Raw genomic sequence first — 14,152 nt, forward strand, 5'->3', positions numbered from 1 at the left:
AATGGATGAAACAACATGTTGGAGAGCTACAAATTCCTCTATGAGGTCCTTTCTCCCTTTCTTAGTGGCATAATTATTATCCATCTACAAAAAATGAATAAACACAATAAATAACCAGTTGCAACAAATAACCACAATAAAAGGAGTATAATTAATAGTATTGTTGTATTTAATTTAAGAAATTCTTTTTAATGATTGGAAATTTTTAACTATGTGTTTACCTTGGAAGACAACCACCTTTCCAGAATTACACAAGGAACAAGATTAGCAAAACAATGTTCAAGCTTCTATTTCACAAAAGCTTTAAATCTAAGAACTCAAGCAAATAGCAATTCATTTATATCCTATAAGAAAAGCAGAATTGAAAAAAAAAATTAAGAGAAAAAACAAAATTTGGGTTCAAACAACAATTGAATATAAGACCTAACAATCATTAAACCAAAAACCCATCAAAGAAAATAAAAATAAACCATTGAATCAACACAAGAAGAATATGTTGACAACTAGTTAAACTACGAAGATCCAATCCCACAGCAGCACATAACTAAACTCCACCAAGACTCAATCCCAACATAGTAATTCCTAAGAACATAGAACACTGCTAATAAAGAACAAGATTAACATTAAATTATGTTTGGCTCAATCACATAAGGAACTTTCTAGTGAACTTTTTTATTGCAATCATGAGGGAAAGAACTTGAAAGTACTATTCACACATATATAACCAATAATGGAATTGAAGACTTTAATTCTCATAAAACTAAAAACCCATCAAAGAAATAACAAAATTAACCACTTGAGCCAAGGTTCGATAAATTAAATTACTATTTACAATTAGTGAGAGCAAGGATTCAAAAATGAACTAATTCAAAACAAAACACCGCCACACATAACCAAACCAAACCGAAGGGGAAAAAAATAAACTTGTCCAAAGATGCTTAAGAACATCTCATTCAAAACCCAAATAATAATAGAAAAGAAGCAGATGAGGAAGGAAAAGGCAACAGGTGAGCAATGATCCAATCCATAATGTAAGGAAATACGGATTACAAGAAAATGTGGGAAAACCTTTTCCGTAAGCTATGATTTCTTATATGCATTAAAGTTCCTCATCTTTTTCACTTTCCAGAACAAACCAACCATTGACCTCAGAAACAAATATTAAAAGGAGGATATATAAGGGAGTCATATAAATAGTTATTGCGTACAAGAACTCAATTCTTTTATGAGTAGCCCACTTTCTCACCCTCAGAAACAGATTCTGTCTTAACTAGGAAGACATTTAAAGCAAATAAATAAAAACTAGACCCATGAAAGGAAATATAAAACTGATCAACCCATTTTGGAAATATTTGAAGTTTGGGTTCCATAATTCCATTAACATTAAGAAAAATGCAATATAATTTCTAGAGCACTCATTGTAAAAAGCAGAATATGCATCACAACACAAGCAATTGCCGAAATATATACTAATTTCAATGCATTCTATATAGCAAATTACGAGGGATATAGCAGCATACTACTTTGTCATAAACAACCCAAAAGTTATTTTCTCTTGTTCAATCAAACAACCAATAGTTATGATACCTCACTTGACTAACATTAAAAAATTTCCCACAGCAAAGACCTGTAATTCCACATAATTAAATAGTTCCTTCAAGCATCACAAATCACACAACACCAAAACTCAATCCCAACATAGTAATTCCTAAAAAAATAGAGAACCCTATTTATAAAAAAAGAAACTATTTGATGGGCTAGCTAAAAAAAGAACAGAGAAGCACAGAGAAAACTACAGAGAGAGAGAGAGAGAGCTAAAAATGGCGAATTGGAGGCAGACAAAAATCTTTGGAGTGAAATTGAAAATACGATTTAGGTTTTTTGGAGGATTAAGAAGTGTTTTAGCGGACGAATGACAAGCGAGCATCTCCAACAAGTGTAAATTGCATTCACATCCCCAATAAGGTTTGTAATAAAAAATAATAACTTGCTTAACAAAAAAAAAAAATTACCAACGCAGAATCTAAAGATGACAGAGAGCTAGGGCACATTGTAAAGAAGAGAGAGCTTCTTTTTGCCTCTCTTTTTTGCTGTTGTTGCTTCCAAGGATGAGTAGAGCAAACTCTTCAGATCGAAAATTTGAAGAAGATGAGAGCTTCTCTTTGCCTCTCCTTCCTCTTGCTATTGCTTCTTCCAAGGATGAGCTAGGACAATGATAGGTAAATAAGTAATCACTTTCCTAATACCAACGGACTAAATTTTCAATACCAAGTGTTGGAGTAGACTATGAAACCTGTTAGCAAGGCCTATCTTAAGCCGTCCGGCTTATCAATCCGTTGTTCAAATCTACAAACAAACAGAATATTAATTGGGTCCCACCTCTATCTTAATCATATCTCTTCTTTTATACGTCAAAACAAACGGGCCTAAGACAACTCTCAGGAGTTGGCGTAGCAGTCCCGATCTCTAAATGTTGGACAAATTGTATCTAAGGTTTAGATATGAGAACAAATCTTGATAGTTGCACTTTGACTTAAATGATATATGCCTTGAATAGTTTACTCGTTAAACAAAAGAATAGTACTATATATACCAATTAGACCTTGTTTGTCATAACTCATAAAGTTAAAAAGTCACTATCTTATTTAAATCACATCATCTTATTTAAATCACATCACCTTTCTACCACATCACTTCAAACCCAAGCCATACCCAACCCATATTTCATAAAAAATCAAAAAGTACATTTATTTAGATCATCACAAACCACCCCGTGTACTAACAGATGATGTGATATAATTTTAGAAGTTTGTGGTACATATAATTCAAAAATATTAGAAATCTCAAAAATTCTATCAAAATTTTTATCAAATGTCTCATATGGGTGTGAGATCCACTTACATGATGTGAATCCCACATACATGTAAGATATTTGGTAAAAATTTCGATAAAACTTTTGAGGTTTGTAACATTACTCTTTATAATTTGTATAATAGATATGATTAATAATAATGACATAATACTAATTAATATATTAATTAATACACTAATTAATATATGTAGTACCACCACCCTAAATAAAAGAATAATATTATATGTATTAATTAATATACACACTAATATACTAACAAATGATGTGATATCATTTATATGATTTTAAATATTTATAATTTATATAATAAATTTAATCAATAATAATATTATAATACTAATTGATATACTAATTTATATATATATATATAAGTATATTAATTACTACAATGTAACACCATCGTAGACAAACAAACAACCAAAAAAAAAAAAAAAAAAAAACGGAGAGCAAGCGGGCCCAATAGAGAACAGAGACACAGAGCGAGCGAGCGAGAGAGAGAGAGAGGGATGGTGGGACCGCAGAGGCCTCAGTTCGTTGTATTCGGATCGTCGATAGTTCAGCTCTGTTTCTCCAATGGCGGTTGGGGTGCCATTCTCGCTGACATCTACGCTCGTAAGGTTACCTCTCTCTCTCTCTCTCTGTGTTGTGTTCATTTTCTGATCTTCGAAGATAACGGGTTTGAATTAATTTTGTTTCCATTTCGGTTTTTCATGTATTCGAAGATCGATTTGATCCTAATTTTGGCAATTCAGCTAAATTGATGAAATCTTAGATTAATCGCAAATGTACTTTCCCTAATCGGTTCCGGACTGTACAAAATCATTGCAGAGGACCCTGACTCTGTTTTTCGTTAGTTTTCAGAACGACATTATACAAATGAGCCCAATTGCAACTTCATTAAAATTTGGAGAGTTGATTGAAATAATTAGAAGGTCAGGGGCAAAATGGGACTAGAGTGTAAGAGTGCAAAGTGAAATTTACCCTTTGTCAAACTGGACTGTTAGGCATTTCGTATATTCAATCCCTTGAATAATATTGGTTTTGGGTTGAACCTAACAGAAAATTAAGAAACTTTGAATTTGAGCCGTTGATGCACCAAAATAGCCAAACGGCATCAAATTCTCATGGAAATTGGCACCCACGACCACCCAGGCACAAGAGAGTTTTGGGAGAAGATAGGACTCGAATTTGGTTCCCAGTTTGGAAGTTCGAGCTGAATTTCGTTCGGGGCACACTTAATCTTGAGAAATTTGAATTCGTTTTCATTGTAATTCTCAAAGACATATTTTCAATTCTGCAAAGTTATTGTCATTCCAAGTTCAATTAAAGGTGAATGGTGGCTTTTTTTTGGTTTCCACTCAAAGCATACAATAAAAAGTTTTGGTTTCAAGTGTCAACCAAACACTGGAAAATGAAAAGAAATTTTTTTTTGGGGTGCAAAATCAACTTATATGGAAAATATTTTCATATGTAAAATATTTTATGTCAAAATAAATGGAGCCTTTATGTAAATAATTATTGCCAACTGCAAGTATCTCTATTTGGTCTGGGCTATATAGCCTAAAAAAAGTTAATTTGATATTTTATCAGAATGCTTGTACTTATAAAATTTTCTATCAAGTCTTAGTTTCTTCGAAGTCTCTTTAGATTAGCATTTAAATTCTTAAATGTTTGCTTGCTTGCTTGCTGATAGAAAATTATAGAGAACTTAATGAACTGTTACTAATATGTGGGGTGACTGTAAAGTATCCTCAATGTAAGTATCCTTCTAAATTTGGACTTCCAAATGTGGGGTTGTAAGAATTTATGTATTATTGATTGATATCTTGTTGATTGATATAAATTACAATTACAAGGATTCCTATTATATAGGAGTGTGTTTGGGAGTAGGTGGAGAGTGAAGTGTGGTAGGTGGTAGTGGTAGGTGGAGAGTAGGTGAAGTGTGGTAGGTGATAGTGGGTGAATTTTAACAGCCCCCCGCAAACTCAAGGGGGATAGGAACTAACCAACTTGAGTTTGGAGAGAGTTACAAAACAAGAAAATACATAAAAATAAAAAAGGATAGGAGACACTGTATGGTCGTGTCAGACCATTGGTGAAGACACTGAATGGTGGTGTCATAACGTTGTAGAGGACACTGTATGGTGGTGTCATAACGGTGTAGAGGACACTGGATGGCGGTGTCAGACCGATGTAGAAGACAGTTTATGGGGTCATGTCGGACCGTTGTAGAAGACAGTTTATGGGGTCATGTCGGACCGTTGTAGAAACTAACCGGAATCAATGTCGGGACAGTTTACAAAGTCTTGTCGGACCCATGAAGGAGCTAACCGGAATCAATGTCGGGACAGTTTACAGAGTCTTGTCGGACCCTTGTAGAAACTAACCGGAATCTATGTCGAGACAGTTTACAGAGTCTTGTCGGACCCTTGTACAAGTTGCACCCTCAAAAGGTGTGCCCAATTTTTCAAAAAGGCGTGCCATCAAAAGGCGTGCCCAATTCATTAAAAGGTGTGCCGGACATGATGGCGAGGCACGTGAGTGTCTTGGTTGGCGCGCCCGTTTGTCGTCTGGCGTGGCGCGCGATACGCGTGGCTGCCTTGGTTATTTAACCAAGACGAAGGCTGAGGCTGAGGCATACCATTCTGAAACCTCTGAAACCAACCCTTCTCTGAAAAAACTCTGCCTCTGCGGAGAGAGAAACTGTGGAACACTTTGTAGCCCAGAAAAATGGCTTCGTCTTCCCGCGGGCTGCTCACCCTCTTTCCCGACCTCAACGAGTCAACAAGAGAGATAACTGGTGCGGGGGCCAGTGAACCTCAACCAAGCGCCCCAGGGTTTGCTCCGTTGAACTTTCCTATGCGGTCTGTGGAGCAAAAAATGGCAGTGCAAACTGACATTGAAGCCAATCAGTATACTTTGAAGTCCTGTGTGGAAACCATGACTGCGGTGACAAACTTGTCGAACCGGCTGCAGAGTAGGGCAAATGAGGTGCAGCAGCTAAACTCCCAGCTGGCTCTGCTCCAACGCATGTATAAGGATGCGCGAGCAGAGATAAGCGTGCTAAGGGCTGAAAACAAGGAGCTGAAGCGGAAGGCCACCGTTATGTTCCGATTTGGAGGGCCGCCATATGCTGCAGTGGAGGAGCAGGGAGTAGTGATCATGCCCAGTGGAGTGGGAAACACGGAGGCAATACCGGCAAGGGCCGCTCAGGACGGAGGCAAGAAGAAAAGACCGGCGGCAGAGTAGAGAAGAAAAAATGCCACTGTTTTGGTTTGTTGTTGTGGTTTTTTTTTTTTTTTTTTTTTTTTTTTTTTGTTTTGTGTAAAATTGTGATCGGGGTGATCCCTGAGATGAATAAACAAGAGCACCAAATAAGCGTGATAGTAAAAAAATAAAGTTATAATAAAAAAATAAAGGTTGGGCGGTGGATGATGTATTTGTTTGTTTGTTTGTTTTTTTTTTTTTTTTTTTTTTTTTGGTGGGAAGAATAATAAGAATAATAATAAAAAAATAATAAGAAAAAGGTATTAATGGGAAAGCATGCGCTGGTGGGTGGAATAAGGAATCATAAAGTGCATGTGTATTGTGTATGCATGTGCCTCTGTCTGCTGGGTGTGTGTTGTGTGCATGTGCCTCTGTCTGCTGGGTGTGTGTTGTGTCTCAGTCTTTCTTTCTTTTTCTTTTTTTTTTTGTTTTTTTTCATGGCTTTGTTCCTTCTCTCTCCCAAAATCTGTGTGTGCTTTCAACCCAAAAATCAAAAGAGCTCTCTCCTCTCAACCCATTTTCGCTCTAAACAATATCACTCATGAACATCACTCACATGAACACCACAGGGAGAGAGGCTAGTGCTGTGTTGTTTTTAGCCCCGACTCTCTCTTATCTATCCAACCCCCGAGAGAGATAGTGCATTCCTCCGTTGTTTTCTGCAACACTATAACAGATTGCAGTGCTGTTTTGGTGTGGAGGAGAGAAATCAAAGTTTGTTAGAACAATAGTGATAGGAAAGGCTTGGGGTTGATGATTGAACTGGTAAGGATGTTCACGGTGGCAGATGCGGTGCTTCTGCGGCTGCTGTTGCAGTGATTATTGGCGGTGATCGGAGTAGTGCTGGTAGTGGATGAGAAGATGGAGCAACCGAGGTGGGTGAGGAGGAGGAGATGACAGTGGCGCACTGGTGGCAGCAGAAATGGAGGGTGGTTGGAGGAATTGGACCTGCCACCGTCGCTAGGCGACGATGATGGAAGAAGGGTAGCTTCCGAACATGACTTTCTTATTTCTTAATCTGTTTTAAAAATCAAATAGATTGCAATCATCGACTTAATAACTAATATAGAAAATTTCTTATATTATAGGAGTCCAATTCAAGTAAATTTAATGATCCTATTTGTCACATGTGAAATTCTCCGTATGATGCACCCATGAAACATATATGCATTATATGCCATCATGTGTGTTGGATTATGGTGCTATATCTTATTTTCATTCTTATGTGATATTATCTTTTTTGATGATATAGGCGGACATATTGTTGCGAGGATACTATGGTTGGAACTCAAGACCTGCTATGCAGGTTCTTGATCAAATTTTTCCAAAGGTATATTTTATTTTTTCCCCATGTCAATAAAATCTGCTTTGGAAACATTTTTGCAACCTTACTTTCAAAGAGCCACATATGGGGTGCATGACATTGGTGTTGGTTACTTTTATTTATTTTATTTTTTCTTACTAGAAAATGTCACAGGCTCACAAATAATAGTCCTTGAAATGGGTTTACCATGTTGGAGTTTAGCCTTAATTAGTTCCTATACATTATGAAGGAATAAATTTAATGGACCTATTATTATTATGATTATTGTGCCAATCTATAAGAATAAAGGAGATGTGCAGAACTGTAACAACTATAAAGGAATCAAGCTAATGTGTTATATAATGAAAGTGTGGGAGAGAGTGATGGAACATCGATTGCGAGATATAACAGAGGTGTTAGAGAATCAATTTGGGTTTATGCCCAGTAGGTCAACAATGGAAGTGATCTATCTTTTGAGGAGAATGATAGAAAAGTATAGAGAAAAGAAAAGAGACATTCATATGGTTTTTATCAATCTTGAGAAAGTATATGATAAAGTGTCTAGTGATATAATCTGGTGAGTGTTAGAGAAGAAATCGGTGACAAAAAGTTACATTGATATGATTAGAGATATGTATGAAGGTGTGGTGACCACTATGAGATCACTTGTTGGAGAGACAAGTGAATTTTCAAATATTGTAGGGTTATACCAAGGTTCAATCTTAAATCCGTATCTTTTACTTTAATTATAAATGAGTTGATGAGAAATATTCAGGATGATGTGCCATGGTGTATGTTTTTTACAGATGATAATGTGTTGGTGGATGAGACATAAAGGATTTAGGATAAGCAGAATTAAGACAGAGTACTGAAGTATAATTTTAGTAACAATAACAATGGAAGCAGAGGAGAAGTGAAGATTGAGAACCAAGAATTACCTAAGAGTGAACATTTTCATTATTTAGGATCGATTATCGCAACGGTTGGGGAGATTGGAGTGGATGTGGTTTATAGAATTAAGGCAGGGTGGCTTAAGTGGAGGAGTATGTCTGGTGTACTGTGCGATAAACGAGTACCCACTAGACTAAAAGAAAAATTCTATAGAATGGCTATTTGACCAGCAATGTCGTATGGAACGGAATGTTGGACAACTAAGAAACAACATGTAGATAAGATGAGCGTTGCTGAGATGAGGATGGTAAGGTAGATGTGTGGCAAGACTAGAAAAGACAAAGTTAGGAATGAGTATATATGAGAATAGGTAGAAGTAGTACCAATAGAAGAGAAGTTGAGAGAGAATAGATTGAGATGGTTTGGTCATACACAATGGAGACCAATAGAGGTAGTAATGAAGAGATGCGATATAGTGACGGCAGATGGAAGTGTCATAAGAAAGAGCAGACCTAGATTGACATGGGTTAGTGTAATAAATAGAGATATAAATCTCCTTAATTTGACTAACGAATTGGCCTTGGATAGAGTCGAGTAGAGAAGAAGGATTCATGTAGCTGACCCCATTTGGTGGGACTTAAGGCTTGGTTTGGTTTATTATTATTATTATGATTATTGCAAAAATTTCTCCAGACCACTTACTTTTCCCTGTGAATTTTACATATATAGCACAAACTGCATTTGATTTGGTAAATGCTTTGAGAGTTAATGGTTACTATAGCAAACTCAGTAACTTGATTATGCTCCCAACTTATACTCAATATATTTTGTATTGAATTATGAGAATGACTTGCTTCACCTGATATGAGAATTGTGTCATATATAGGTACAGCTTAGCTTACCTTAATTAGGGTTAATATAATTTCCCCATAAACAGCTGGCTCTAATATGGCAACTGTGTTTTGTTGATTGTAGGATGCAGCTACTCAGCCTTCTCTGGTGATTGTTTACTTTGGCGGGAATGATTCAATGGGGCCTCACTCATCTGGGTTAGGTCCTCACGTTCCACTATTGAAAACATGAGAAAGATCGCACTTCATCTCAAGGTACCTATTTGCATATACAATGTTTCCTCGTATTTTAGCTGATACTATATCCTTTGGGTAGAACCAAAGGAGAATTTACTATGACTACGTTGGGATTTGGGAATTACTTTTTAGCAGCTTTTCTATTGGTTTTTTTTGTCTTTAGTGAACTTTTTCTATATTTATAAATTTCAAAAATCCTTACACTTTTAGCTTTTAATTGACTAGATGGACTTGAAAAAAGAAAGAAAATCCACTAAAAAAAACTAAGTAGTTCAATTTTTTTTTGTCTTTAGTGAACTTCTGTTTTGATTTTTCAATTTTTTGAAACTTTTTAGATCCTTCTATGTTGGACGGACTTGAAAAGTAAAATTGGTTACATAAATCTAAAAATATTTCATTAAGACAATAAAGTTTAGAAAAAAATGTTGACTTTTTGGCTGATCCCAAACAGAGCCTAATGGAGAGGGCGCACCACCCTTAAAACTATTTTGGCAGGTCCTTTTTCTAATTGAGGATAATTTTCGATGGCAATCTAACCTCATATCTTAATGTCAGAGCCTTTCAAACACAACGCGTGTAATTTTCCTTAGTTGTCCACCTGTCAATGAGGCCGAAGTTCAAGAAAACACAAGGTGCTTAAATGCATATCTATCTTGTTTCTGGGTTCTCATTTAAGGATTATCTTCTAATTTAGTTTTACCTTCAGAAACAGTAAAATTTTTAGTCAGCTAGTGCGAACAAATGAATTATGCCGAAGTTATTCAGAAGCTTGTGTAGAGTTGTGCCAGGAGATGGGTGTGAAGGTTGTTGATCTTTGGACTGCAATTCAGCAACGAGATGATTGGTCAACTGCTTGCTTTACGTAAGTGAAGCGTATTTTCTTTTACTTGTATTGTTAAGATCATCAAATTGGCCATGCTTATTGCGAGGAATGGGGAAATATAAAAGATGGAAAGGCAAACGCAGAGTGGAGCTCAGTCAAAAAAGTCTAAAAGCTTAAAGAAAATGTACTGCAACTTTTCATAGCTCTTATCACACTAGAGATCTAAGGGAAAGTGAAATTATTGGAATGGCTCAAATTGGAAATTTGGAAGATGGGTATTAAGTACTACACCTGTATAGGCAATCTACATGTATATAACATGGACAGCACATAAAGGCTGAGATCTAGCTATAAATTTACTAAGACTTGCCTCTGAGCTTCTTTCATTTGTAACAGATTAGATTGAAGTTGATTTTTACCCATGCTATGTTCCATTTCATGGTTGATGTTGAAAATTTTTCTGAAAAAATTGCTGATGAGGTACTTATACATATACTAGATAAATACATCCAAAATTATGCACCAAGTGTGCCGAAAGAAGCAATGCCTTCAAAACCTAGGGTTATTCCTCAGGCCTCCGGCATAAACAATGTCTAGTTCAATTGCTGATGGATTTCACGTGGTGATGCTATTTCTCATCATGTGGTGATGGTATTTTTGCTTACACAAATATATATATATATATATAGGATTTTATGGTTTTCACATTTCAAGAAGCTAAGTAGATGCATTTTTTCCGGTTATTTAGTGCTTTAGCTTTGGTTGCAGCTATTGTTATTACTGAGTTGTGTATTTTAAAACCTCCAGTTTGAAGTTTCAGTTATGCAATTTTTACTTTTACCCAACTGTGCAAATGTGGTGCAGATTCAGGGACAGTTGCCTACACAAGTCTGATAGGCTCATAGAGATCACTATGAGGCTATTAGACTGCATATTTGCGTACTGTTCTCTAACAAATTTGAGGTCTAATAGGCTCTCTGTTCTATCAACTACAAGCATGAAACTGCCATTAGTTAACCATGGACTTGTTAAACCTGCCAAATGAAGAATATTACTCTTGAAAGTTTATTATAAGATGCATTTGTGTATTTATCCATTTAATTTTCTATCCAGGGATGGGGTTCATTTATCTGCAGAGGGGAGCAAAGTAGTGGTTGAGCAGATACTAAAGGTGCTCAACGAAGCAGAGTGAGAGCCATGTCTACACTGGAAGTCCATGCCCACTGAATTTGGTGAGGATTCGCCACACTACTGAGTTGCTAATCGATTATAAATCCATCAGAATGGACCTTTTACGGGGAAATATAATGGGACTAGGCTACAGAGAAATTTTTCGTCTGCATGCCCCATTCCATTGGCAGAAGTTTGAATTTCTCAATGCATGGTAAGTGCACAAAGCAAGTTAATCATCACTTAAGTGTGCCTTGGTATCTTGTAAGTTATTATTCATGTTATATTATGACAACAAAGCAAGTTAATCATCCCGGTATAGCTTCGAAAATTATATTGTAACTCTTGTAGTTGAATCATCTGGTTGAATTATCTGTTTGCTCTACATTCATGTTCTCCTCCGAGTCTTATTGCGAACGAGGCAGTCTGAGGTATCAAGATTCATTGCCGGTTTGGAATTGTGTAATACTTCCCTTGAGCATAGATATATGATTTTGTATTGTTTCCGATATATGTTTGGAGTATGCAAAACTACAAACTGTGGTGTTGTAAGCAACAATCGTGAATTATCCGATTCATGATTATTGCCAATATAACATTTGTACTTTGGCCAGATTTTTTCTGACTTTTACCTAGATTTAAGAAATGCCAGGAAAACTATTTTTTCTTGTGGTAGGTCGAGTCATCCTTAATACATCATGGCTTTACAACTCTGGTCAATATTTTCTTGGCAATAATTTTATAATAGCTGCTGAATTGTGGGTTTTAAAGGAGGAAATTGCTTGAGGCTTACAAAAAAATTCTCACAATTTGATTCATAATAATGTAGTAAAATATATATCAATTTTTGATTTGTTACACACTTAATGATATAATGTTCAACTTTCTTGTCGCATTAGTGTGGGTGAGTTCGTGTTGGTGAGTTTGTGGATTTAAAAGTGTGGATATCTGGCACTTTTTGTTTCTCTGATATCAGCTACGAGTGGAGCAAATTAGTGCTAAAGTAGGTCTAAAGTAAGAGTTGAATTCTTGAAATTAAAATTTCATCAATAACTTTTGGACAATGAATTTTCACTACACTTTTAGGTTAAGTTTGGCAAGTTAAAAAAAAAATTAAAAAGTTAAAAAGTTATTATTATTCACCAAAGTCAAAAAGTATGGCTGCACAATTCCTAATTCTAATTTTTTCTTACAAACTAATTTATATAATTTTTTAATACATATTTGTTTATAAAAAGTTAAAAAGTTAACCTAAACAATCATATTTTTCCTCTTAACTTTTTAGTTTAAAAAGATAAAAAGTGTATTTATTTAGGACACCCCAAACAACTTCTTAGTCTCGCACTCTCTTGTTGGAAGCTAAAGGCAGGAAGGTGATTCAAAAGTGAAATGTGAACATTATTCAGCTTGCTTATTTTCATTTTTCAGAAAATACTTCTCAAAAAATTTTACTTTTTTATTTTTTGTGTTTTTTTGTTTTTACTGAATTTTTTTAATATTTTAAGCAATATTTTTACTTTTTAGACATACCTAACATAAATACACCTAAAAAGTAAAAAAATTATAAAAAAATCTTTTAAAAATTCACTAAATACCAAAAATACAAAAAAAATATAAGAATTCAGTACATTTTTTTATATTTTTATGTATTTATTAATTTTTTAAAATATTTTTTCATAATTTTTTTACTTTTTAGATACATTTAACTAAGGTGCATCTAAAAAAATAAAAAAAAATGTTTAAAATTTTAAAAATATTAACTAAAAACAAAAGAATACGAAAATCAAAAAATTCAATTTTCAAAAAATTTAATTCAAAAAATTCAAACCAAACACACTGATTGATATTACCTTTTTCATTAAGGTTAAAATTTATTTATTTATTGTTTAGAAGCCCCATCAATGGGTATACATGTCATAGAACAAAACGAGGGTGTTGAAATGTAATAATTATAATAATAAAAATATATTGAAAGTTCCTTGCATTGTTTTATGAGCAATGATAAAAAAAAATAAAAAATTCACGGCACTGTTTTATATCACTAGATACATGGCAAGATATTATTCTCCTTCACTATTTCTTTAATTTATTGTTTTTATGATGGAAAAGAATGTTGGCTTATAGCTTGTTTTGTCGTGTTTTTAGTTTAAATTTTTTATTTTTATGTTTTTAGAAACAAAAAATAATGAAAAATTTGGAATTGCTTTTTCATTTTATTTGAAATAATTTTTTAAAATTCTGAACAATCGATAGTGTTTCCTAAAAATTGAGTGTTTGCAAAACTTTTTTTTTTTTTTCTTTTTCAAAATGATATCTAAAAACATGTAGCATGAGAGAGAATTGAAAGCAACAACACTACAAACATCTAGCATGAGAGAGAATTGTGCTTTTGTAATTATTTAGTTATTTTATTCACTTCAAATATTTATATACATGTTATCACTCTTAACACAAATTTTGAGACACACTTCAACTACAAATTTGAGATTTTGTCCGTCAAAACTTTTTGTATGATGTCGATTTTGTTTTTTGTTTTTTGTTTTTTTTTTTTTAATTTTAAGCGGTTTTATTTGGTGGTCTTGAATTCATACTAATCATATTGTGACATTTTTTTTTTTTTGAATCAGTAAAAGTTGATGATTAATTGTTACATTAACACATTAGAAATTTGAAACTCACTCTCATACATTTTGAGAGAGTGAAACCCAAGACCTCTCTCTTGCGAGAGACTTGAATGT

The 14,152-nt window shown here is 34.4% G+C and overlaps 1 protein-coding gene across 1 annotated transcript; it reads left to right on the forward strand.

Annotated features, from left to right (window-relative positions):
- Positions 1-3,318: 3,318 nt before the first annotated feature.
- On the forward strand, positions 3,319-12,082 carry LOC114283399 (GDSL esterase/lipase WDL1). Its single transcript, XM_082876627.1, is given in 8 exon segments — positions 3,319-3,489; positions 7,392-7,469; positions 9,309-9,402; positions 9,405-9,439; positions 9,977-10,053; positions 10,134-10,283; positions 11,358-11,503; positions 11,506-12,082. Coding segments are annotated over 8 exon segments (738 nt in total). The 5' UTR covers positions 3,319-3,378; the 3' UTR covers positions 11,553-12,082.
- Positions 12,083-14,152: the final 2,070 nt, after the last annotated feature.

This window comes from Camellia sinensis, chromosome 1 (genome assembly GCF_055761805.1).
Source record: "Camellia sinensis isolate YWXY chromosome 1, ASM5576180v1, whole genome shotgun sequence".
Taxonomy (NCBI): Eukaryota; Viridiplantae; Streptophyta; class Magnoliopsida; order Ericales; family Theaceae; genus Camellia; species Camellia sinensis.